The 21,081-nt window shown below is 56.4% G+C and overlaps 2 protein-coding genes across 3 annotated transcripts; both read left to right on the top strand.

Annotated features, from left to right (window-relative positions):
• Positions 1-5,115: 5,115 nt before the first annotated feature.
• Positions 5,116-8,734, top strand: CHKB (choline kinase beta). Its single transcript, XM_065887416.1, has 11 exons — positions 5,116-5,590; positions 5,786-5,894; positions 6,201-6,314; positions 6,509-6,642; positions 6,915-7,010; positions 7,199-7,257; positions 7,345-7,426; positions 7,556-7,664; positions 7,807-7,910; positions 8,205-8,286; positions 8,432-8,734. Exons 1-11 carry the CDS (start codon positions 5,367-5,369, stop codon positions 8,504-8,506), a joined length of 1,188 nt encoding a protein of 395 aa, XP_065743488.1. The 5' UTR covers positions 5,116-5,366; the 3' UTR covers positions 8,507-8,734.
• A 536-nt stretch (positions 8,735-9,270) lies between these two features.
• Positions 9,271-17,484, top strand: CPT1B (carnitine palmitoyltransferase 1B). 2 transcript variants are annotated; one of them, XM_065887327.1, is made up of 19 exons: positions 9,271-9,361; positions 9,819-9,978; positions 10,295-10,434; positions 10,748-10,925; positions 11,139-11,240; positions 11,431-11,568; positions 11,669-11,746; positions 12,663-12,770; positions 12,846-12,930; positions 13,583-13,778; positions 14,058-14,243; positions 14,367-14,472; positions 14,570-14,686; positions 15,099-15,263; positions 15,342-15,476; positions 15,572-15,724; positions 16,277-16,390; positions 16,925-17,017; positions 17,157-17,484. In XM_065887327.1, exons 2-19 carry the CDS (start codon positions 9,838-9,840, stop codon positions 17,238-17,240), a joined length of 2,319 nt encoding a protein of 772 aa, XP_065743399.1. In that variant the 5' UTR covers positions 9,271-9,361; positions 9,819-9,837; the 3' UTR covers positions 17,241-17,484. The 2 variants fall into 2 exon arrangements, with proteins under 2 accessions (XP_065743399.1, XP_065743400.1); XM_065887328.1 differs by lacking the exons at positions 9,271-9,361; positions 11,139-11,240 and having other exon boundaries at positions 9,838-9,978; positions 17,157-17,240.
• Positions 17,485-21,081: the final 3,597 nt, after the last annotated feature.

Genomic DNA, 21,081 nt, shown 5'->3' on the forward strand with positions numbered 1-21,081 from the left:
CTGAATATGATCACAGTGTGTTTATAAGAGAGCTAGAGGGAGGGTTTCCCTGGTGGCTCGGTGGTTAAGAATCCGCCTGCCGGTGCAGGGGACACGGGTTCGATCCCTGGTCTGGGAAGATCCCACATGCCGCAGAGTAACTAAATCCGTGTGCCACAACTACTGAGCCTGTGCTCTAGAGCCCACGAGCCACAACTACTGAAGCCCGCGTGCCACAACTACTAAAGCCTGCGTGCCTAGAGCCCCTGCTCCACAACAACAGAAGTCACCGCAATGAGAAACCCTCGCACCGCAACAAAGAGTAGCCCCCGCTCGTCGCAACTACAGAAAGCCTGCACGCAGCAACGAAGACCTAACGCAGCCATAAATAAATAAATTTATTTTTTTTAAAAAAGAGAGAGAGAGAGCTAGAGGGAGATTACGCAGCCATAAATAAATAAATTTATTTTTTTTTAAAAAAGAGAGAGAGCTAGAGGGAGATTACGCAGACAGAAGAGGTGGGAGCAGTGTCGACCATGGAGCAGAGACTGCAGTGATGCAGCCACATGCTCAGGAATGCTTGCAGCCTCCAGAAAAGACAAGGACTGGATTCTCCCTTAGAACCTCTGAGGAAGTGCAGCCCTGGCGACACCATCATTTCAGCATAGTGACAGTGATTTCACACCCAAAGATTTGGGTATAAGTGGTTTGTTCAGGAAGTGATTCCATGAAACAGAGATGAAGGAGGAAAAGAGTGGGACAGGAAAGGAGGAATCCAAACATAGGCGTGTGCTCCTTAGGTTACTGCTCTGGGTAACAACACCTTCACTTCAGCAGGACCTCCTGAGAAGTGTACAGAATACCTCTTAGGATTGTCCAACCATTCCTCTACTGACTCCTGTCTCCAGGCCCTGAGGTTGCCCCCCAGAGACCTAGGCTGTGCTGGTGAGCAGGCCAGGTAGGCTCCTGTGGTGTCAGAGAAGGCCTGGGGCAGGAAGTTCAAAGACACACAGCAGGTGCCAGAGATGCATCTCTGGAAGTCCACTGCAATTAAAGGTGTGCTGAGGGCATCATTCAAGACACCAGCTCTTGTATCCCACAGTCTATGCAGGTACCACGTTAAGTCCACGCTGCCGTGATTCTTTGAGGTGAAGTCTCGAAGGTCATGACTTTTACAAAAGCCTTAATATAAGAGTGTCAGTAGAACAAATACAGTCCCCACTGCCACACCTGCTCCTGAGGCTGTAGTTAATATTGGTCATGTCCCTTCTCCTCTGCCCATTCTAGGTTTCCCTCACTGTCAGCCAGCATTTCAGCCGGTCCACGTGGCTCTCCTGGTCAGGTTACGAGACCTCCATCCCCGAAGGCTCTGAGCCCTTGGCAGGCTGTGGCTGCTCTTATCACTTGGCATGGAAGCAACCAGACAGAACCAGGCGAGTCCTCCATGCTAGACCAACTCCTGATTGCCCCACTAAGTAGCAGCAACCCTATCTACCTCTAATAATCGGGATCTACTATCCCCTCCTTCTTTGCCTGCTGGTTCACTGGCACAAGGAGCTCAAAGTGACCTGGTGGAATTTGCAGATTCTGGTTCAGTGGAGGAGTCCTTCCCTGGAATCAGTGGAAGCTCCCTTGTGGAAGTGTTCCCTACCGGGAACCAGGGGGTCTAATCCAGCAGAGCTCTAGGCTGCTCGTAGGTAATACAGGGTATCACAGAAGCGGTACAGCCCACAGCAATCTATACATTGCTGTACCTTTTTCACTGTAAAATGAGTTTCGTGGTCCAAGGTAATGTTATACATGATCCCGTGTTGGTAAATCAAGCATTCTCTAAGCTGCTAGATAGTAATGCTACTCTAAGACCTTGTGGATAGGGAAGGCAAACTCATATCCAGAGCGGGTATCAATTCCAGTAAAGATGAATCAATCTCTCTCCTGGGTGGAAAGGATCTGCTGTAACGAACCTGTCACCAAGTCATCTAGGGACGGTACCATATCAGGAGCTCAGCACTAAGACTGCTAACAGGTCAGAAATTCATAGGCAGTAATAATTAGATAAGCCTTGATAAGAAAGAGCCTGTGTTGGTGGGCATAGCTTGCCACCATGACAACTCCATTCATGGCCTCACCTTACAAGCACAAGTGTAGCCAAGGACAAAAGCTGACTGACATCTATCCATCCAATTTGTTACCCAGTGACCCCTGTGCAGTGGGTATGAACAGGAGGCACAAAGATACACACACTTGTGGCCAGTGCTACAGGTCCATCTCCTTTCCCAGACCTCCTTGTCTCCAGTATCCCCTCTCACTCTTGCCAGGTCCCTGACCAACGAGCAAGGCATCTGTCTCAACCCAGAAGTTTATGTGCTCACCTTCCTTAGGCCACTGTTCTGTCCACTCCCTTCCCTCCCTACGAAGTGAGTATCCAAGCGTACTGCTCAAAGCTCTGGTCTCTGGAAGAATTCTCTTCATTACTGTCCTTCAGAGCTACCTGAAGTGGGATGGTAGCGCAGCGGTACTTCATTTTCAGCTCATACCAACACATCAAGCTGACCCATCTGTGAACCAGACCTAAATTTTTCTTCCTGTCTGCTATTAAGCACTGGTACAACAAGGTGGGAGATGTGCGGGCCACAGCCACCTCTTCCTATAAATGACCAGTACTCTCTGGACAGACTGGGGTCCAAACCTTTTTCCTTGGGCAGTGAGTTGCTACTGAGCCTGGTGGATTTGCCAGTGTCTAGCTTAGGACAGGCAGATTTGGTGACATGATCATTTGATGCCCCATAAGCAGGCAGCCAGTCTCTAATTGGGCCCCATAGTGTGTCAGGAGCTGCTTTCATTGGTGAGTAGTTCTTCACTGTAGCTGGTCTTGCTTCAGAACCCTAGGGGTGAGCACTCCAAATCTCCTGTTGGAGCCTACCAAAGGTGCTGCCCAGCGTCCCTATCTGCCACAGATAAGCCATAACCCATTGGTTCTATTAAGAGACAGGGGAACCCATGCTCCACTGTGGATCTTCACTAGAGCCCTCCTTTGCTCTGGGCCCCATTCAAAACCAGCAGTCTTCCAAGCCACCCGATAAATGGGTCAGAACAGTATTCCCAAGTGTGGTACGTGCTGACTCCAAAATCCAGAGGTGCATGGAGTGGTAGGCCTCATTTTTCATGTTAGGGATGCAAGATGCAGTAACTTGCCCTTATCTCAGAGGTGACGGCCTGGTTTGCCCTACAACACTGCACCCCTGGAAACTTCACTGATGACAGGCCCCAGAACTTCTGAGGGTTTATCTCTCATCCTCTGACATGCACTGTCTTACCAGGGACAGAGCATTCGTCACTTCCTTCCTCACCGTGTCCAATTAGCATAATTTCAACAGTTTTATGGAGAATGTCCAGATGATCAAGGTCTCAACGATTACACTGTGACAGAAAGCACGACTTAAGACAGACTTGAAGTAAGACAATGTATACGTTTGGCTGTCCTTCCCATATAAAAGTGAACTGCTTTTGGAAACTTACTCTTTACTACTGGAAATTGAAAGGAATGTTCACCACATCAATTGCATTATCAGGTGCCAGAGGTGCATTAATCAGTTCCAGTACAGATACCTCACCTGACACAGCTGCTGTGATTAGGGACACCAACTGGCTAAGTTTGTGGTAGTCCACCATCATTCACTTGAATCCATCTGGATTTTGCAGGGGCCACTCAGGTGAATTGAAGGTGATGTAGTAGGGATTTATGTCTTTGAGAGTAAGCAATCTCTGCAATCCCACATGGAATGCAGCACTGGAGAGGGTGGGGAGTTTCAGAGGCTTCCACTTCGCTTTTCCTACCATGACTCTTCTTATTCCACAGGTCAGGGATCAATGTACAGGCTCTCCCCACTGCTAGGTATAATTACCCCAAGTATGTACTGGGACCAGAGAAGTGACCTCAACACTTGGGTCAGGACTCTGTTTATCATCTGACTTCCACAGCCTCCACTCAAACCAGTGACTCATGACGCGTCATATACCCTGGCACACGTGTCACCTCAGATCTTGTATCCAACAGCCCTTGAATGGTCTGGATAGTCCCTTTTCCAAAGTAAATGTGTTACTTTGTTAAGAGGCGCTGGGTCCCTTTGGGGAAAGATTAGAGGAATATTTTTTTATGTACTTATGGTGGCACTGTAGGATCCTTTCTATAAGAGACCAAGTCTCCCTTTCAACCAGTGGACTCCAGGTCTCCGAACTGGCTCAGATTTAAATACAGAGTGAGGGATCATGATTTCCCATTGCAGTGACTGACATTTGCTTTCTGATCACCAATTCTTGATTTCTTTCTCGTTATTCAAATCAAACACCACTCAGGTCAGCTGTTCATCTACTTCACCCCAAAGAACACCATGGTCCAACAGCGCCACAGATCCCCGTGGATCAAGTCTTCCTGGTCGCCACTCCAGCATGGGGCAGAAGAAATGCAAGGAGGCATTTCAAACTGCTGCGGTGGGACAAGGAGACGTGATGCAGCCCCAGGTGCCTGCTCCAAGCCGTGAGCCTCTCCTCCTGGGCTTGATTTTAGGTCTGGAGGCAAGAGGGGTAGTGGAGCAGGACATGAAGACAGTGGTTTCAAGCAGGGTAACAATAGCCTCCTCCAGCGGCGGGCTTCAGCTGACAAGGGGGTCTCAGCGGTGAGGAGGGATTTAAGGTTACGCATCAACAAATGTTTATTCGGCACCTACCAGGTGCCCCACACTCCCCACCCCCTAGATGTGAGCCACACACACACACTCTCTCCCTTTCCCCCACACTCAGGACTCGCCACACTCATTCAACGGCCCTCTTCCTTGCCCAACTGCGCCGGGGGCCAAATCTGTACAGTGAGGGGCTGCCGCCGCCGCTGCCCGCGATGCCCTGTCCGCTCCCAGATCCTGACGAAGGCCCACCTCGCCTCTGGAGCACTTTCCCGGTGACACGGCCTTTATGCGCCGGACCGGCTTCTCAGCCCGGTACGCGCCACCCGCCCACGTGGTTCGCTCACGTGACACGCCACTGCGCCGTGGGCCCGACCGCTCAGGACGCTTCTGATTGGTCCGAACCATTTCCTGCTTCCGGGTTAAGGTCCAAACAGCACTGTCTTTTCGAGCGGCCCCGCCAAGAGAGAGAGGCCATTGGCCTTCGCTCTGAGCAGGGGCGGGGCACAGCCTTCGGGACTAGCACCCGGACGAGGGTCTCCGAGACAGCCGAGCGGCGCCGCAAAGAGCCGAATAGAGCCAAGGAGACCCGAGTACGACCCGAGCAGCGCAGGCTGGCCGGAAGCGGAGCCGAGCGCAGCCGGAAGGAGCCGAGCGCGCCCGAAGGGTCTGTGCGCGGCGGGGCGTTGGCAGGGCCAAGCCCGAGCCATGGCGGCTGAGGGGACAGATGTGGCCAGAGGCGGGGCTGTTGGAGGCCGCCTGGCCAAGGACAGCTTGCGGCAGGCTATGTGCCCCGACGCGGCCCCGAGCCGGAGGCGCGGCTCGGCGCGGTCGCGAGACGCCGAGCGCCGAGCCTACCAGTGGTGCCGGGAGTACTTGGGCGGGGCCTGGCGCCGAGTACGGCCGGAGGAGCTGAGGGTTGACCCCGTGAGGTGGGAGGTCAGGGGTCAGCCCCTCTTGTGCGCGGGCCGGGGTCAGGCTTAGGCTCGGGCCCTCGGGACACTCAGCGTTCCTGGGCCGGGGGCGGGGCAGGGCCGGGAGCTACGGGGGAGCGCGGGGCGCGGGGGCTGGACGCCGGGCCGGTGGAGCGGATGGCGGGCTGAGCGCGCCCTGCTGTGGGTCTGCAGCGGAGGCCTCAGTAACCTGCTCTTCCGCTGCTCGCTGCCTGACCACCTGCCCCGCGTTGGCGAGGAGCCCCGGGAGGTGCTGCTGCGGCTGTACGGGGCCATCCTGCAGGTGAGGAGGGAGTGAAGGCCGCAGTGGCCTCAGGTCCTCTCACCCAAGTGTGGCAGGTTGTATGGTCCCTACCAAGCAGTTGAGGACACTGAGCCTTAGGGGCTAAGTGTTTTGTCCATTGTGACACTAACGCCCGCGCTCTGGAGCCCCCGGGCAATAGAACAGGAAGTCCAGATAGAACCAACCAAATAGAACCAGATAGAGCCAGAAGTGTTGGGAGGAGCAAGAAGACCCTCGTGTTTGTCAGCGCCACTTTGCCTCTGGCCCCTTGTGACCGTGGTCCCTTCGCTGTCTGTTTTCCTTAAGGGAGTGGACTCCTTGGTCCTTGAAAGTGTAATGTTCGCCATCCTTGCAGAGCGGTCACTGGGGCCCCAGCTCTACGGAGTCTTTCCAGAGGGCCGGCTGGAACAGTACATCCCAGTACGAGCCCGGCCCTGACCTCCCCGAAGCATCTCCTTCCCCAGCCCCTATTCCCCTTCCCAATGTCTGCTTTCACATCCCTCACCCCAGGTAGGGAATTTTCCCCAAGCCCTGACTTCCCGCACCTCCATTGCCCCACCCTTCCCCCCTCCTGCCCCAGCCCCTTCACCACCCTGATAGGTTCCTGGGTGCAGAGCCGACCACTGAAGACGCATGAGCTTCGAGAGCCCGTGTTGTCCGCAGCCATCGCCACGAAGATGGCCCAGTTCCATGGCATGGAAATGCCTTTCACTAAGGAGCCCCACTGGCTATTTGGGACCATGGAGCGGTGAGTCGGGGGTTTCCTCAGGGCTCCTGCACATAGGCCGAACCCTCATGTTGGCAGTTACTATGCTGGGCTGTGACTGAATGCATCTAGCGCTCTGTCCACCTCTCCAGCTGAGTGGATCAAGTGTCCCACTGTCTAGCATGGTTTCTCACGCAACAGGCTTCCAAATGATTGCCAGACAAGTTATTCGGTGACCGAACGGGTAGGACAGCCTGGCCTGGGGTAGAGGGGAGGGATAGCAGAGTGAGTATATCCTGTTCTTTGGGCTTCAGGTATTTAAAGCAGATCCAGGACCTACCCACCACTGGCCTCCCCCAGATGAACCTGCTGGAGATGTACAGCTTGCAGGACGAGATGGGCAGCCTCAGGTGAGGGCAGGCAGGATGGGGCAGGGGTGGGGGGGTGGGGACAGAAGAGCACAGGAGATGTGCCAGGCACCTAGTGGGGTCCTACCCAGGATTTGCTGAAGGCTGGGGTCAAGACCTCGCCCATGCGGGTGCCTCTGACCCTCCTTTCGTCACTCCTGCTCAGGACCCATGCCCATGTTCCCCTGCAGGAAGTTGCTAGACTCTACCCCATCACCAGTGGTCTTTTGCCACAATGACATCCAGGAAGGTAGGAGAAGGCATCTGAGTCTCCCAGCCTCAGGTGAGGGGGGCCAGAGGACCCTGGAGTGACCAGAACCTCACCACATTTCTCCAGGGAACATCTTACTGCTCTCAGAGCCAGAAAACATTGACGGCCTCATGCTGGTCGACTTCGAGTACAGCAGTTATAACTACAGGTGAGGGTAAGAGGATGGCCTCCCATGGGTCTGTTCCCACAGTGCCCTGGAAAAGCAGACCAGGTCTTCATCTCTGCATCCCAGCTGCCCAGCGTATTTGGGGACTGAGTGTCCACCTTATTCCCTCAGGGGCTTTGACATTGGGAACCATTTTTGTGAGTGGGTTTACGATTACACTCATGAGGAGTGGCCTTTCTACAAAGCGCAGCCTGCAAACTACCCCACCCGGGGACAGCAGGTATGTGGGCCAGAAGCTGGGAGCAGGACCTGGCTTAGAAGGGAGAAGGAGGTTGAAGTCTGGAAGGAATGGCGAGCAAGGGTGTTAACTGGGAAATGCTCCCCAGTCTCCCCATTTCCTGACTCTTGTCTTTTGATCTCAGCTCCATTTTATTCGCCACTACCTGGCGGAGGTAAAGAAAGGTGAGACCATCTCCCAAGAGGAGCAGAGGAAACTGGAAGCAGATTTGCTGGCAGAGGCTAATAGGTGAGGAAAGATGTGTGGGGCAGGGGTGGAGCAGGGTGCAGAGGCAAGGGGGGGAATGTGGCAGGTAGACTCACTGGGCTGCAGGTAAGGGGTCAGTGCAAAGTGGGGGCAGGAAGTGAGGATGAGGTCTGAGGCTGATGGGGAAGAACAGTTTGAGAGTGGGAAGAGTCAGGACAGGGTAGGGGTTAAGACAATAGGGGAGAAGTTAGAGCTTTGGGGCTTGACCAGCCTGGAGGAGGGGGTTCAGGCAGTGCCAAATGTGCTCTGAACCCCCATTTTCCTGCTCCCCCTCAGGTATGCTCTGGCATCTCATTTCTTCTGGGGTCTCTGGTCCATCCTCCAGGCATCCATGTCCACTATAGAATTTGGTTACTTGGTAAGTAACCAGGTTGGGTGAGTTAGGTGTGGGGACGGGGCTCAGCAGAGGCCTCGGACCCTCTAGGCCAGCTGTGGGCAGACTGAGGGGGGTGTGGGGTGCTAGTCCCACCCCTTCTCACCAGTGCGCGGGTGTCCTTCCTTAGGAGTACGCCCAGTCTCGGTTCCAGTTCTACTTCCAGCAGAAGGGAGAGCTGACCAGCTTCTACCCCTCATCCTGACTCTCCACGTCCCAACTCCTTGGATTTCTCCTGGAGCCTCCAGGGCAGGACCTTGGAGGGAGGGACAGAGGGGAGGCCCTGGGGACTGGGCTGAGCCCGAGTGAGACTGGGGTTAAGGAGGCTGACCTTCCCCCTCACCCCCTGAGTTTGAGCAGGTCCCCACCGCAGGCAAGTGGGCAGAAGCCCTGGGATGTGTACCTTAAGACAATAAACTAGCTTCTTCCTTCACACCGTCCTAACCCTGCTTGGGTGCGGCGGAAGGTACCGACCAAGGACTGCACACAGATTGACAAAGGGGCCACTGCTAGGAGCCTCAGTTTCCCCTCCTGAAAAGCGTGGCTCTTGGGTAATCTGGGCTTGAAAGTGGTTAGGGGTCCATTTCTGCTGTCCCCCACCCCGGCTCCTGCTTAGAAGTGATACATACTCAGAGGACTTGGGTCGGGCAGTGGGGAGTTACGGGGTACAAAGAGGGCCCCGGGGTGGGGCTGCCCAACCCTGAGCACTGGAGATCAGGGAACAGGAGGCACAGCTGACACACTGGTGACCTTTTCCCTACATTCGGCTATTTTTAGCTCTAATGCCACCATCCTCACGTGAGACTCGTTGGGCGCCCCAGGCTCTCAGACCTTTGAGCCATCTTCATCTTGCAGAAACCCGGCTCCCCCCCCACTCCTGATTCTCGCCTCGGAGCCGGGGAGATTCTGGTTGCCAACCCCCAACTGTTCTCTCAACCCAAATTTGGGAGTGGGTGTCAGGTTCCCGGTGAGGGCGGGACTTAGGTGGCCAGGCCTGAAGGACGTGGGGACACAGGCCACAGTGACTGTCCCCACAAGCGGACAGGAGCACACCTGAGCCGTGAGTGGAGTTGGGGGTGGCTCTGGGCTGCCGGCCTGGTCCAGGGCTCTGAGCCGGCAAGTGGGGCGGGGGATGGGGGTTGAGGCTGGTGCCAGGGTCCCACGTGGCAGCGCTGGGGGTACGCAGACCCCGCCTCACTCCAGACCAGACCGACTCCGCTTCCGGGGCCCCTCTAGCCCCCACCCCGAGGCCGCCCTACACTGTCCTCGGGATTCCTGACGTTTTCAAGGCCCTGATCCCCTTCCGACCCCCGCACCATCGCACGAAGGTTCTGTGGCGGTTGTCGAGGCTGGGGGGCCAGGGGTGGGGCCTCGGCGCTGCGGGTGGCCGACCCAGGGCGGAAGGGGAAGGAGGCGGGCTGGGGGCGCGGCTAGTGCCCGGGGGCGGGGTCTCGACGCGGGCGGCCGAGCTGCCCGCACACCCTCCTGCCACCTCCCAGGTGCCCAGCAACTCCCAGGTGTCCAGCAACCCACAGGATGGCGGAAGCGCACCAGGCTGTGGCCTTCCAGTTCACGGTGACGCCAGAGGGGGTCGACTTCCGGCTCAGTCGGGAGGCCCTAAAACACATCTACCTTTCCGGCATAAACTCCTGGAAGAAACGCCTGATTCGCATCAAGGTGGGCGCAGGTGGTTCTGGTCTCTTCCAGCAGGTGCAGAATCGAGCCTTCCAGGGAGGCAGAGGCTAGGTGTCAGCTGCTGCCCATTGTCAAGGTCCTCCACCCCCATCTCGGCTGACAGCTCTGTGGAGTGACAGGCTCCAGCAGTGCAGAAACCAGAGGGGTGCTCAGTGGGACACAGTAATCGGGTGCTGCAGGTGTGGGAGTGTGGAGGGGGGGGTCCACCAGACGTGAAGAAGTGAAAACAGGCAAAGACTTCATAGGTGCCTGCTTACCCCAGTCCTTGCTCTGTGAGCATTCCTGTTTTTGCCCACAGAATGGCATCCTCAGGGGTGTGTACCCTGGCAGCCCCACCAGCTGGCTGTTCGTCGTCATGACGACACTGGGTTCCTCCTACTGCAACGTGGACATCTCCATGGGGCTGGTCTGTTTTATCCAGAGATGGCTTCCTGAGGGGTAAGAAGTGGGGCCATGAGAAAGGGCTGGGTGGGCTCCAAGGCCAGGGTTCCTGAGCTGGGCAGTTACAGGACAACAGCCATTGGAGGTAATAGGGGCAGCTCTCCCTGGGGGCGACCACCATCTCAGTCCCTACTTCTGTAACTTTGAGTGTGACGCACTCAGAGGCTCAGATGTGAGTGTGTCCAGGGAGTTTTTCCTCCCTTGGTGCCTCCCCCGAGATGGCTCACATACATCAGGACTGCAGAGTCAGAATCTCCCTGAGGTTGGTCTCAAGTGGACCCCCCTGCAGTCCTCTCCCCTTCTCTGATAGATGTGGCCCCTACCGGAGCCCGCAGACGCGGACACTTCTCAGCATGGCCATCTTCTCCACGGGGGTCTGGATGACGGGCATCCTCTTCGTCCGCCAAACCCTGAAACTGCTGCTTTCCTACCACGGTTGGCTGTTTGAGATGCACGGCCAGACCAGCCACTTCACCAGAGTCTGGGCTGTGAGCAGAAGCTGGTGGAGGGGTCCAGGCATCGGGTTTGAGACCCCAGGGCCTCACTTTGGGTTCTGAGCTGGAGGGGACAGCCAGGCGGGGCACTGTTGCCTGGCGGGGTTTGTCCCGGTTCTGAGGGTCTGGGGTAGCCCCTCCAGTGTTTACTAGTTTCCATTCTTTCCCCCGGCTTCCCCCTCAACATTCTCCACTCTGTACCCCCAGATGTGTGTCCGCCTTCTGTCCGGCCAGCGGCCCATGCTCTACAGCTTCCAGACATCTCTGCCCAAGTTGCCCGTGCCCAGCGTGTCAGCCACGATTCATCGGGTGAGGGCCTGGGTCAGACATCCCAGTGGGCAGGGCAGGCTGGACTCAGAGGACTTATCCAAACATAAGGGACTGTCCCCTACAAAGAGTCGGCTTGAGAGGGAGCAATGGGGCTGGGCTTGGAAGAAGGTCAGGACAGAGGCAGCTCTTGCTGACTGGCCCTCACACGGGCAATAACTTGGCTGGACAGTACCTAGAATCCGTGCAACACTTATTGGATGACGAGGAATATTACCGAATGGAGACGCTGGCCAAGGAATTCCAGGAGAAGACTGCCCCCAGGCTGCAGAAGTACCTGGTACTCAAGTCATGGTGGGCAGCCAATTATGTGAGTTCTACCTCCTGGGCTTACCCTCTCCCACCCTGTGTCCTGGCTGCTCACAGCCCACCCTCCTCTGCCCCAGCTCCAACCTCCCACCCACCCGCAGGTGAGCGACTGGTGGGAAGAGTATGTCTACCTTCGAGGCAGGACTCCCCTCATGGTGAACAGCAACTATTATGTCATGGTAAGGGCTAGAGCCACACTGGCTCCTGTGTGCTCAGCTCTGTCCCCAGCTCTGGTCTCAGGGCAAGGAACCTGGAGGACAGTTCAGAGCCCTAGTGGTGGTTTCTGTAGGCAAGTGGGGGTTCTGAAGTGAGGCCTGAAGGAGAGGGAAGATGCGGGGGTGGGGGTGGTGGTCATATCCTGGAAGAATAGTCAGGAAGCAGCTCGCAGGCGACGGGGATACTGAGGGTCTGGAGAGCCCAGTAGACCCCACAGGCTGATACTGTCACTCCCAGAGTTCCTCAGGCTCACTGTTCTGCCCGGCTCAGGCGCTCTCACTTCCTTCCTTGTTCCCTCGCTGGCTTTCCAGCCACAACTTCCCAGCCGTCCTGACGCCATTACCAGGGAACTTCCTTAAGTGTGTCTTAAGCAGATCCAGAGCTGTTTCTTGTAGAGCTCAGGGGGTCACTGTCGGTCCCTATCCCACATGACTGACCCTTTTCATGCTCCTAGTATAAGACTGTGCACAGCCAGCTGGGAGAGGCTGCCCAGCCACTGCCCTGTGCACCTCTTTGCTCTCCCACTTCCAAAGCACGTTTCAAGTAGCATGCTGCCATTTTCCTCCTCCACAAAGCTGTCTTTCCGGAAAGACAATTTGTCTAGACCAGAGATTTTAAGCTGTTTTGTAGTGGCAGAACCCCTTCCTCAAAGAAAAATAAGCAAAACATCAACAAATACAATGGGTTTGGAAAAGCAGCTCAGGTCAAAGCCAGGGCAGGGGGTTATCTGATCAGTAGTTATGCGTTTCACTTCTTGTACTTGGTTCTCAGAGGGTGTGCAGGATGGACTGGGGAAAGGGGGCAAGACACCCCAGACAGAGAGACGCCACTGTGCACACCTGTCGCAGCCTCCTTGCAGGCTCTGCTCTCTCCCTGTAGGACTTAGTGCTCGTCAAGAACACAGACGTGCAGGCAGCCCGCCTGGGAAACATTGTCCACGCCATGATCATGTATCGCCGTAAACTTGACCGTGAAGAGATCAAGCCTGTGAGTTGGGTTGGGGGTGAGGGCGTGACCGGGAGAGGAGGCCTGCGTCTGAGCTGTGCTGGGCCGTCCTCCTAGGTGATGGCACTGGGCATCGTGCCCATGTGCTCCTACCAGATGGAGAGGATGTTCAACACCACCCGGATCCCAGGGAAGGACACAGGTACTAGGCCGCGGCTGGGCGCCCGCGCTGGGGCCGCAGGATGGAGGCCGCCCCCTCCCAGCTGTGGGCCCACCACGGCCAGATGCCCTACCGCCTGCTGGTCACCAAGCGTCCTCAGTGTCTCAGGGTCACGTAGCTGCGAAAAATAGTTTGTGGCCGATACTAGACACCTGCTGTTTACAGGCACGGTGCTAGTACTGGGACCCTGGGAGACCCAGGTCAGAGCCCCTCCCCTGCAGGGGCTCACAGTTCCGGAGTCTCCCGCGCAAAGATCAACAGGAGGCCTAGTGGAGCTCCCCGCTCAAGGAGCCTGTAGAGGAGGAGGGGTCGGCTCGCCCAGGGACCCCAGGGCCGCCAAGCAGCACCCGCATTTCTAATGCCAGGACAGTCTGTGGGATTTCCTAGAGCTTTGGTTTTCTCTTCTGTGAAATGCCTCATGGGACTGTGGTTGGCATTAAGTGACAGACAGGGAAGCTCAGGGCACGGGGCCTGGCTTGGTGCCAGCAGATTCCGCCCAGGGAAGGGGAAGGGAGGCCAGGCGAAGGGTCCATGCGGTCACCTGGTGTGAGGCTGGGGGGCCATCCTGAGCGGCATGGGGGGAGGGAGGAGCTCCCTACCTTCCCGCCTGAGCCCATCACGGCCTCTGCCACAGACGTACTGCAGCACCTCACAGATAGCAGGCACGTAGCCGTCTACCACAAGGGCCGCTTCTTCAAGTTGTGGCTCTATGAGGGCTCCCGCCTGCTCAAGCCTCGGGACCTGGAGATGCAGTTCCAGAGGATCCTGGATGACCCCTCCCCACCCCAGCCTGGGGAGGAGAGACTGGCGGCCCTTACCGCAGCAGGAAGGTATTGGGGCCCAGGTTCAGGCGCTGTGAGGAGAGGAGTTGGGTCCTGTGTGCCACCCTGGAACTCGGCCAGAGCCCTTAGCAAGGGAGGAGCGTGGGCCCCGGCGTCCTCTGCGTAAGCCAGGACCTGTGGTCGTGAGGGGCGCGGCAGGAGGGTAGCTGCTGTGACCTCTAACTGCTGGTGGCTAGGTGGGGGTGTGTGGAGAAGGGGGACACAGATCCTGGGAGGTGACCTCACGCCCACAGGGCCCCGCCCCCCACTCTGCCCTCGCACCCTCAGAGTGGAGTGGGCTCAGGTACGCCAGGCCTTCTTCGGCTCCGGCAAGAACAAGGCCGCCCTGGATGCCATCGAGCGCGCTGCTTTCTTTGTGGCTCTGGATGAGGAGTCTCACCGCTATGACCCCGAAGACGAGGCCAGCCTCAGCCTCTACGGCAAGGCCTTGCTGCACGGCAGCTGCTACAACAGGTACCGCACCCCCAGCTCCACTGCAGGGCCCACCCCGCCCACCTCTGGCTCCTCCCCTGCCCCACCCACCCCCGGGCTCCTCCCCCTGCCCCCACACCGCCACCCCATCTCCGCCCGCTGCAGGTGGTTCGACAAGTCCTTCACTCTCATCGCTTTCAAGAACGGCCAGCTGGGCCTCAACACAGAACACGCGTGGGCAGACGCCCCTATCATAGGGCACCTCTGGGAGGTAGCAGGCCCTGGGAGAGGTCCCGCAGGGCAGGGGCGGGGCGGGGACGGGGGCAGCAGGGCAAGGACGGCCTCTCAGCCTGACCTTGCCCCTGCAGTTTGTCCTGGGCACCGACAGCTTCGACCTGGGCTACTCAGAGACTGGGCACTGTCTGGGCAAACCCAACCCTGTGCTGGCCCCCCCTCAGCGGCTGCAGTGGGACATTCCTGAGCAGGTGTGCAGGCCGAGAAGGGGCAGGGGTGGGTGTGCGAGAGTGACAAGTGTCTGAGATGCCCTGTGGCCCTCCCCTCTGTCCCAGCCCCACCCTCAGGGGAAGGGTCCAGAGTGTCTCATGGTCCAGACTGGCTACGGGGAGAATAGAGACCCCAGGACTATTTCGGGGCTGGAGAAAGACATGAGGTGTGAGCTCGTGTCCAGGGAGTACCTGTCAGTGCTTCCTCCCCGACAAAGCCCAGCCAGGCATCTGTGCTGATGCCCCTGGCTTGTCCTTTGCGTCTCCTTCTCCTGAGGATGTCAAGCACACTGAGGCCTGCCCAGCCTTGCCTACATCCTCAGGCCTCCTGGACGTGACCCTGGAGTCCTCCTGGAGAGCTCTGCCCCCAGCTGACCCCTCCGTGTCTTGGCAGTGCCAGGCAGTCATCGAGAGCTCCTACCAGGTGGCCAAGGCGCTGGCTGACGACGTGGAATTGTACTGCTTCCAGTTCTTGCCCTTTGGCAAAGGCCTCATCAAGAAGTGCCGGACCAGCCCTGACGCCTTCGTGCAGATCGCCCTGCAGCTGGCATACTTCCGGGTAGGAGCCCCAGGCCACCGAGCAGGCAGGGGTGGCACCAGGGCCCACCTGCAAGATTCATCCCTCTGTGTTCCGTAGGACAGAGGCAAGTTCTGCCTGACCTATGAAGCCTCGATGACCAGGATGTTCCGGGAGGGACGGACAGAGACCGTACGTTCCTGCACCTGCGAGTCCACGGCCTTTGTTCAGGCCATGGTGCAGGGGCGCCACCTGGTGAGCCCCCCATGGCCTCGCGCTGATGTGACCGCTCGGCCTCCTGCCTGCTGTAAGGTCAGGGCTACTCTTCACTGCTCCGTTTCTGCCCCCAGAAAGCAGACCTCCGAGATCTGTTCCGGAAAGCGGCTGAGAAGCACCAGAATGCGTGCCGCCTGGCCATGACCGGGGCTGGCATTGACAGGCACCTCTTCTGCCTTTACGTGGTTTCCAAGTTCCTGGGGGTCAGCTCCCCTTTCCTGGCTGAGGTCAGTGTTGATGGGCGTGCCCTCTGTCCTCAGGCCCTCTCCTGGTGGGTCTCGGCCTGTTTTCTGTCCGGACAGCTGGGGCCAGTGTTCCCGGCCCACACGCCACCCAGGCTTGGACTGGCACCAAGCGGGAGCCTCCCCCTCGTGGAGTGGCTGTTGGCGTGAGGGGGGATGGAGAGACAAACATGATATGTCAGGTGGTGGCAGCGCTCGTGAGAGAAGGGCAGAGGCTCAGGGGAACCGGGGCGTCCAGGTGGAGGGAACCTCCAGTGCCCGGACATTGACACTGAGGCAGGAGTGTGGGATGTGGGAGGGACAGCGGGAGGGGTGGGGAGCGGAGCCAGGGGCGGAGCCAGGGGACGGACAGGCAGGTCACCTGATGGTGGGTTTTGTGCAGAGGCTGTGATGGTGAGAACAGACTAGGGGACCACGGACAGCAATCAGGAAGGTCCTGCATCCTGTCCCTTCTGCATCCTTAGCCAGGACAGTGCCAGGCTCACGCACCTGTCCGCAGGTGTGCGTGGCACCTGACTGCCGGCCTCCCTGTTGCAGGTGCTCTCAGAACCCTGGCGCCTCTCTACCAGCCAAACTGCTCAATTCCAGATCCGCATGTTTGACCCAAACAAGTACCCCAATCACCTGGGTGCTGGCGGTGGCTTTGGCCCTGTAAGTGCCCTTGAAGGTGGACAGGTGGGAAGGACCAGGGGCTGGGGTGTCAGCGGAGAGCGCAGGGCCTCGAGGAGGTCAGGCCAGAGGCAGGAGCACAGCCCTGGACCTGCCCTGCCTGGAAACAGGATAGGTGCCTGTCGACCCCAGCAAGAAAGGTGGCTGGGACCCCACCCATGTTGACACCCACTGTTGGAGTGACCCTTCCCAGGGCTTCTGTACCCTTTGAAGTGGGCTTATGGAGACAGTCCAGATATCCCACTGAGACGCTCATGTGGGCTAGTTTGTCGGGGAGCTAGAGACCCCCTGCAAACGTGAGGGGGGCCTCCTGAGGGAACGTGCTCTTGAGCCTCCTGAGGGAACCTGAGGTCCTGGAACCCCCAGTGGGGTCTTCTCTTCTGTTTTCATACTGTTTCCTGGGGATGGGCCCTTCCTGTGAATCTTGTGGGCCAGAGCAAGGATAACATCAGCTTGGCTTCCAGATACTCAAGGTTCAGTTCACCTCTTCTTCTTCGCCCCTTGTGCTGCCCTCAGGTAGCTAATGATGGCTACGGGGTTTCCTACATGATCGCGGGTGAGAACACCATCTTCTTCCACGTCTCCAGCAAGTTCTCAAGCTCAGAGACAGTGAGTGTCTCCTGCTCCCACTCAGCCTGAGGGGGGGGTCCCCCCCCAGGGCATGTCTGGCTGGGGAAGAATCCTTCCCTGTGGGGGCAGAGGGGCGGGGGCTCACCTGGAGGTTGGTCTGAGCTCTTGACTCCCGCAGAATGCCCAGCGCTTTGGGAACCACATCCGCCAAGCTCTGCTGGACATCGCTGATCTTTTCCAAGTTCCCAAGGCTGACAGCTGAGGGCTGGAGAAATGCCAGCTGCCCTTCTGTCCCCACATTGTGGAGGAAGGGGCCTGTGGTCCACTTGCAGGCACAGCGGTGGCCGTGCACAGGTGCCCAGGCTCCAAGGACACCTCTGGAAGCAGGTGCTCCCTGGGCAGACGCTGCTCCCTGAGGGCTCAAGTGGTGGAGGTAGGGCTGGAGCAAGAAGGGAATCTTCTTTTTTTTTTTTTCTTGCTAGATGTTAATAAAAATAAGGCTGTATAATTCTATTTTAGCCCTTAAGTACCTGTGTTTTTTGGTGGGGGAACTAGGAGTCCCTTCCCCTGCTCCGGCCTCAGGCCAGGGATGTGGCAAGGGAAGGTCTCGGGCTGGAGACTGTTTGTGAGAGGTTCTGACCTGCTGTGAAAGGTGGGTCACTGCTGTCGACACCCACGTACGCACTTGGGATAAATTCTTGCCTCCTAACGTCCACCTGTTCCCTGGGCCCATTTCTGTTTGTCTTCTGGAGAGTGGGGCCCTCTGTGCATGGACATGTTCTCTGCACCCCCTTGGGCTGGAGCACAGCTCTGTAGAGGCCCTCGGCATAGGGAGAAGCTACAGTCCCAGGCCTGAGGTCTGGGTGCCAAGTGGTCGTGTCTGTGAGAGGGCGCACAAGATAATCTGGAGCAACAGATGCTCCTTCCCTTGGGTCGGCTTTTTTATTAAAATAATATTACGAGTAAACAAAAAATTGTTATGGAAAGTCTAAGCAGGTACCCCAATTACTATTGCTGCATGCCTAAACGAATGTACATCTCATTACTCTGGTAGGCGATGAGAACCGGACATGAATTAGATACACTCCCAGGCCTTCTCTTATTAACCAGTGTTTATTGAGCAACCACTGTCTACTTGGCTCTGTGCTGGGGATTCCCTGGTGAACAAGGCACCCCCTGCACACGGGGAATTCACTACTCAGTGAGGCAAGCATGGATCAGGGGATGGAGCCGGTGGCAGGGAATTCGGGCTCTTGAATAATCCATTTAGCAAATACTTACTAAGCGCTACAGTGTGCTAAGCTCTGTATACAGAGCTTATATCTGGGATGCAGCAGTGAACAAAACTGGCAAAAACAATCCTTCCCTGTGCGGCAGAGTCTAGTGAGGGAGACAGGCAATAACCGAGAAGAATGAGCAAATGACATAGTAAGTCAGAGGGCAGTTAAGTACTAAGGAGAGAAGTAAGGGGAGGGAGCAATGGAGGGGTAGATGGCAATTTCAGACAGGGTGGCAGAGGCAGGCCTTCCTGAGTGGGGCCATTTGACTCAGACCAGCAGGAGATGAGGGTGCAATCCATGTATGTACCTGAGGGCAGGGTATTCCTGGCCAAGGGGGCAGCAACAGCCAATGCTTCGGGGTGGGAGGAGCCTGCTGTGGTGAAGGAACAGTACCCGAGGGCCTGTGGCTGGCGTGGAGTCGGGAGCAGCAGGAGGGGACCAGTGGAGTGGCGCAGCAAGGGCCCTGTAGGCCAGGCTCTGGGTTCTCCAAATGATGGGGGAAGCCACCGGGGTTGGAGCAGAGGGTGACATAATCTGTTGTAAACTTTTAATGGGATCACTCTGGCTAACCAGAATATTAGAACAAAGTAGGGTGCAGTAAGGATAGAAGCAAGAAGGCCTAGCAGAGGGTACGGCTCATGGTGGTGGTAAGAGTTGGGAGAAATGATGGGACTAACTGAGGGATGGAGATTCAGGATGCTAGGGAGCCATCAAAGACAATTCATGTTTTCTATTTGGGTGACTGGGTGATTAAACAAGATTTTTAAATGTTGAGTTTAACATACCTGTAAGAAACATTTGTGAAAATGTCTCATAGACTTGAAAATATAAATTGAAAGAAAGGAGATTTAGGTTCCTGATAATAGCTTTGAAGGTTGTTTGAACACTGAGAACATGAGAAGATTCCCAGGACAGAGGCTTCTAACCTCTTCTGAGTCTCTATGAGAAGCTTATAAAAATAAATCTATGCTCACAAAATAGGACATTCCGTATCAGAGCTTTCCTGGGCTTCCAAAAGTATCTTCACAGGCCTTTGCCTCTCCGGTGCCTGCGTGACCTACCCTGGGAAACTGGGACCTGGTCGGCTTCTGGGAGACATCAGCTCGCCCAGGCCTGGGAGAACAGTGAGCAGAGATTCCAACAAGCTGGCTTTTAATTAATGTTAAAATTCAGTCAAAATTCTTTTATCTGATTTGTTCTTGGTTGAAATAAGAGAAGAAAACACAGTGCTTAACCAGGGTATAAACTTCTGGTGACCATCCACCAAATGCAAATCTGCATTAGTACCCCAGAGGTGTGCAGATCTGCATTAGTTAAGGCTAGTAGCCATAACAGACAAAGCTTGAAATCTCAACGGCTTAACCCAATAGAAGTTTAATTCTTGTTCACTTGGCTGAGAGGAAGACTCTACTCCATACCATTATTCAAAGACTTGGCTGTTAGAAGTCCTACCTTCCTCAGGTAGCTCCCAATTTGCCTTGGGCATCAACATCCCGCAAGTACACGGAGGAGAGAGAGGGCTCACTCATGGGAGGCTTACATGGACTCAGCCTGGTAGTGATACAGAGCATTTCTACCCACATCCCACCAGCCAGGACTCATACTGCAAGGGAGGCTGGGAAATGTAGTCTAGCTGTGTGCCCAGGACATAAAGGAAACATTTGATGAACAGTTAGCCAGTTTCGGATGCACAAGGGGATGGGCAGACCAGACACATGTCTCTGGACTCCCTGAGGGCCCATGCTTCTAGGCCTGGGCTCTGCAGGGTGTTTCAGACGCCCACCTCCACCTGCTGGGACCTCACATTCCAGACCAACTGATCTTCTCTGAGTATCTTTTGCTCCTCCACAAGAACCCTGAGCTCCAGCTTCACTCTCAATTCCTAAAGGAGGCAGGCACCTCCACACCCTTGCCTTTGCCGAACCTCCTCCCTGGAATCCTGTGCCGTTGTTTCTCAGCCTGGTAAACTCCTACTCTTCCCTGAAGCTGCCTTCATTACCCCTCAGAATTATTCCTGATTCATGTTTTTCTGGGATGCTATAACAGAAATCAGCTCTAGAAGAGTCTAAGCAAATGGTGGAATGATTGGAAGTGTGCAGGTGGCTCAGAGGTAGGAAGCAACAGCTGGAGAACCAGATTCAGAAGGGGAAGGAGCCTGGCAGCTTGGAGAGGGGACGTGGCCCAGACAGCAGACTCCTCAAGAGAGAGACGAGTCCGCACTCTATGCCCAGAACTGTCTGGCTCAGCTCCAGCTGTGTTTCCTACTCTGCGGTCAGTTTGCTAAGGATCGGAATCCCTGAGGGAAAATGCAGTGGGTCCCAGGTTTGTCAGGAATCTCAGAGTTCAAGACATTCAAAACCGAAGTTAACAACCTCCCAAACTGGCTCCTCTGCCACTCTTCCCCATCTCAGCCGGTGGTGTCACCCTCCAGCGACTCAGCCATTCCTTCTTTCTCCCTCCCTTCCCACATTACGAAGCTTTGTCAAGGCGACCGTCTAAATGGCTTCTGACTCCGTGTACTTCCCTCCGCCACGACCACTGCCTCCCTGTCCCCAGCTCCACCATCATTCACCCAAAAACCAGCAACAGCCCCATTTCTACTCTCCCTCCGGCAAGAGAGACTGCTTCGCCATGCCCCTCTTCTGCTTCCTAACCTTCTAAGGTGCCCATCGCCCTCCAAATAAAGACCGAGCTCCCTGGACTGACCTATAGAGGCCAGAGTGATCTCTTTAGCCTCCTCTTGACCAGAGTTTTATGTGCAGCCTCTCTAAGGGCTGAGCAGCACGCTCACCTGGCCTTGCTTGGTGATCTGTGCTTTACTGC

The sequence above is a fragment of the Phocoena phocoena genome, chromosome 11, assembly GCF_963924675.1.
Source record: "Phocoena phocoena chromosome 11, mPhoPho1.1, whole genome shotgun sequence".
NCBI lineage: Eukaryota > Metazoa > Chordata > Mammalia > Artiodactyla > Phocoenidae > Phocoena > Phocoena phocoena.

Coding starts and splice junctions, on each gene's coding strand:
- CHKB (XM_065887416.1), top strand. CDS start 5,367: ATGGCGGCTGAGGGGACAGATGTGGCCAGAGGCGGGGCTGTTGGAGGC. Junction 5,591..5,785: donor CTGAGGGTTGACCCCGTGAG/GTGGGAGGTCAG, acceptor GTGGGTCTGCAG/CGGAGGCCTCAGTAACCTGC. Junction 7,011..7,198: donor GACGAGATGGGCAGCCTCAG/GTGAGGGCAGGC, acceptor GTTCCCCTGCAG/GAAGTTGCTAGACTCTACCC.
- CPT1B (XM_065887327.1), top strand. CDS start 9,838: ATGGCGGAAGCGCACCAGGCTGTGGCCTTCCAGTTCACGGTGACGCCA. Junction 10,926..11,138: donor ACTTCACCAGAGTCTGGGCT/GTGAGCAGAAGC, acceptor CTGTACCCCCAG/ATGTGTGTCCGCCTTCTGTC. Junction 16,391..16,924: donor CTGGCGGTGGCTTTGGCCCT/GTAAGTGCCCTT, acceptor TGCTGCCCTCAG/GTAGCTAATGATGGCTACGG.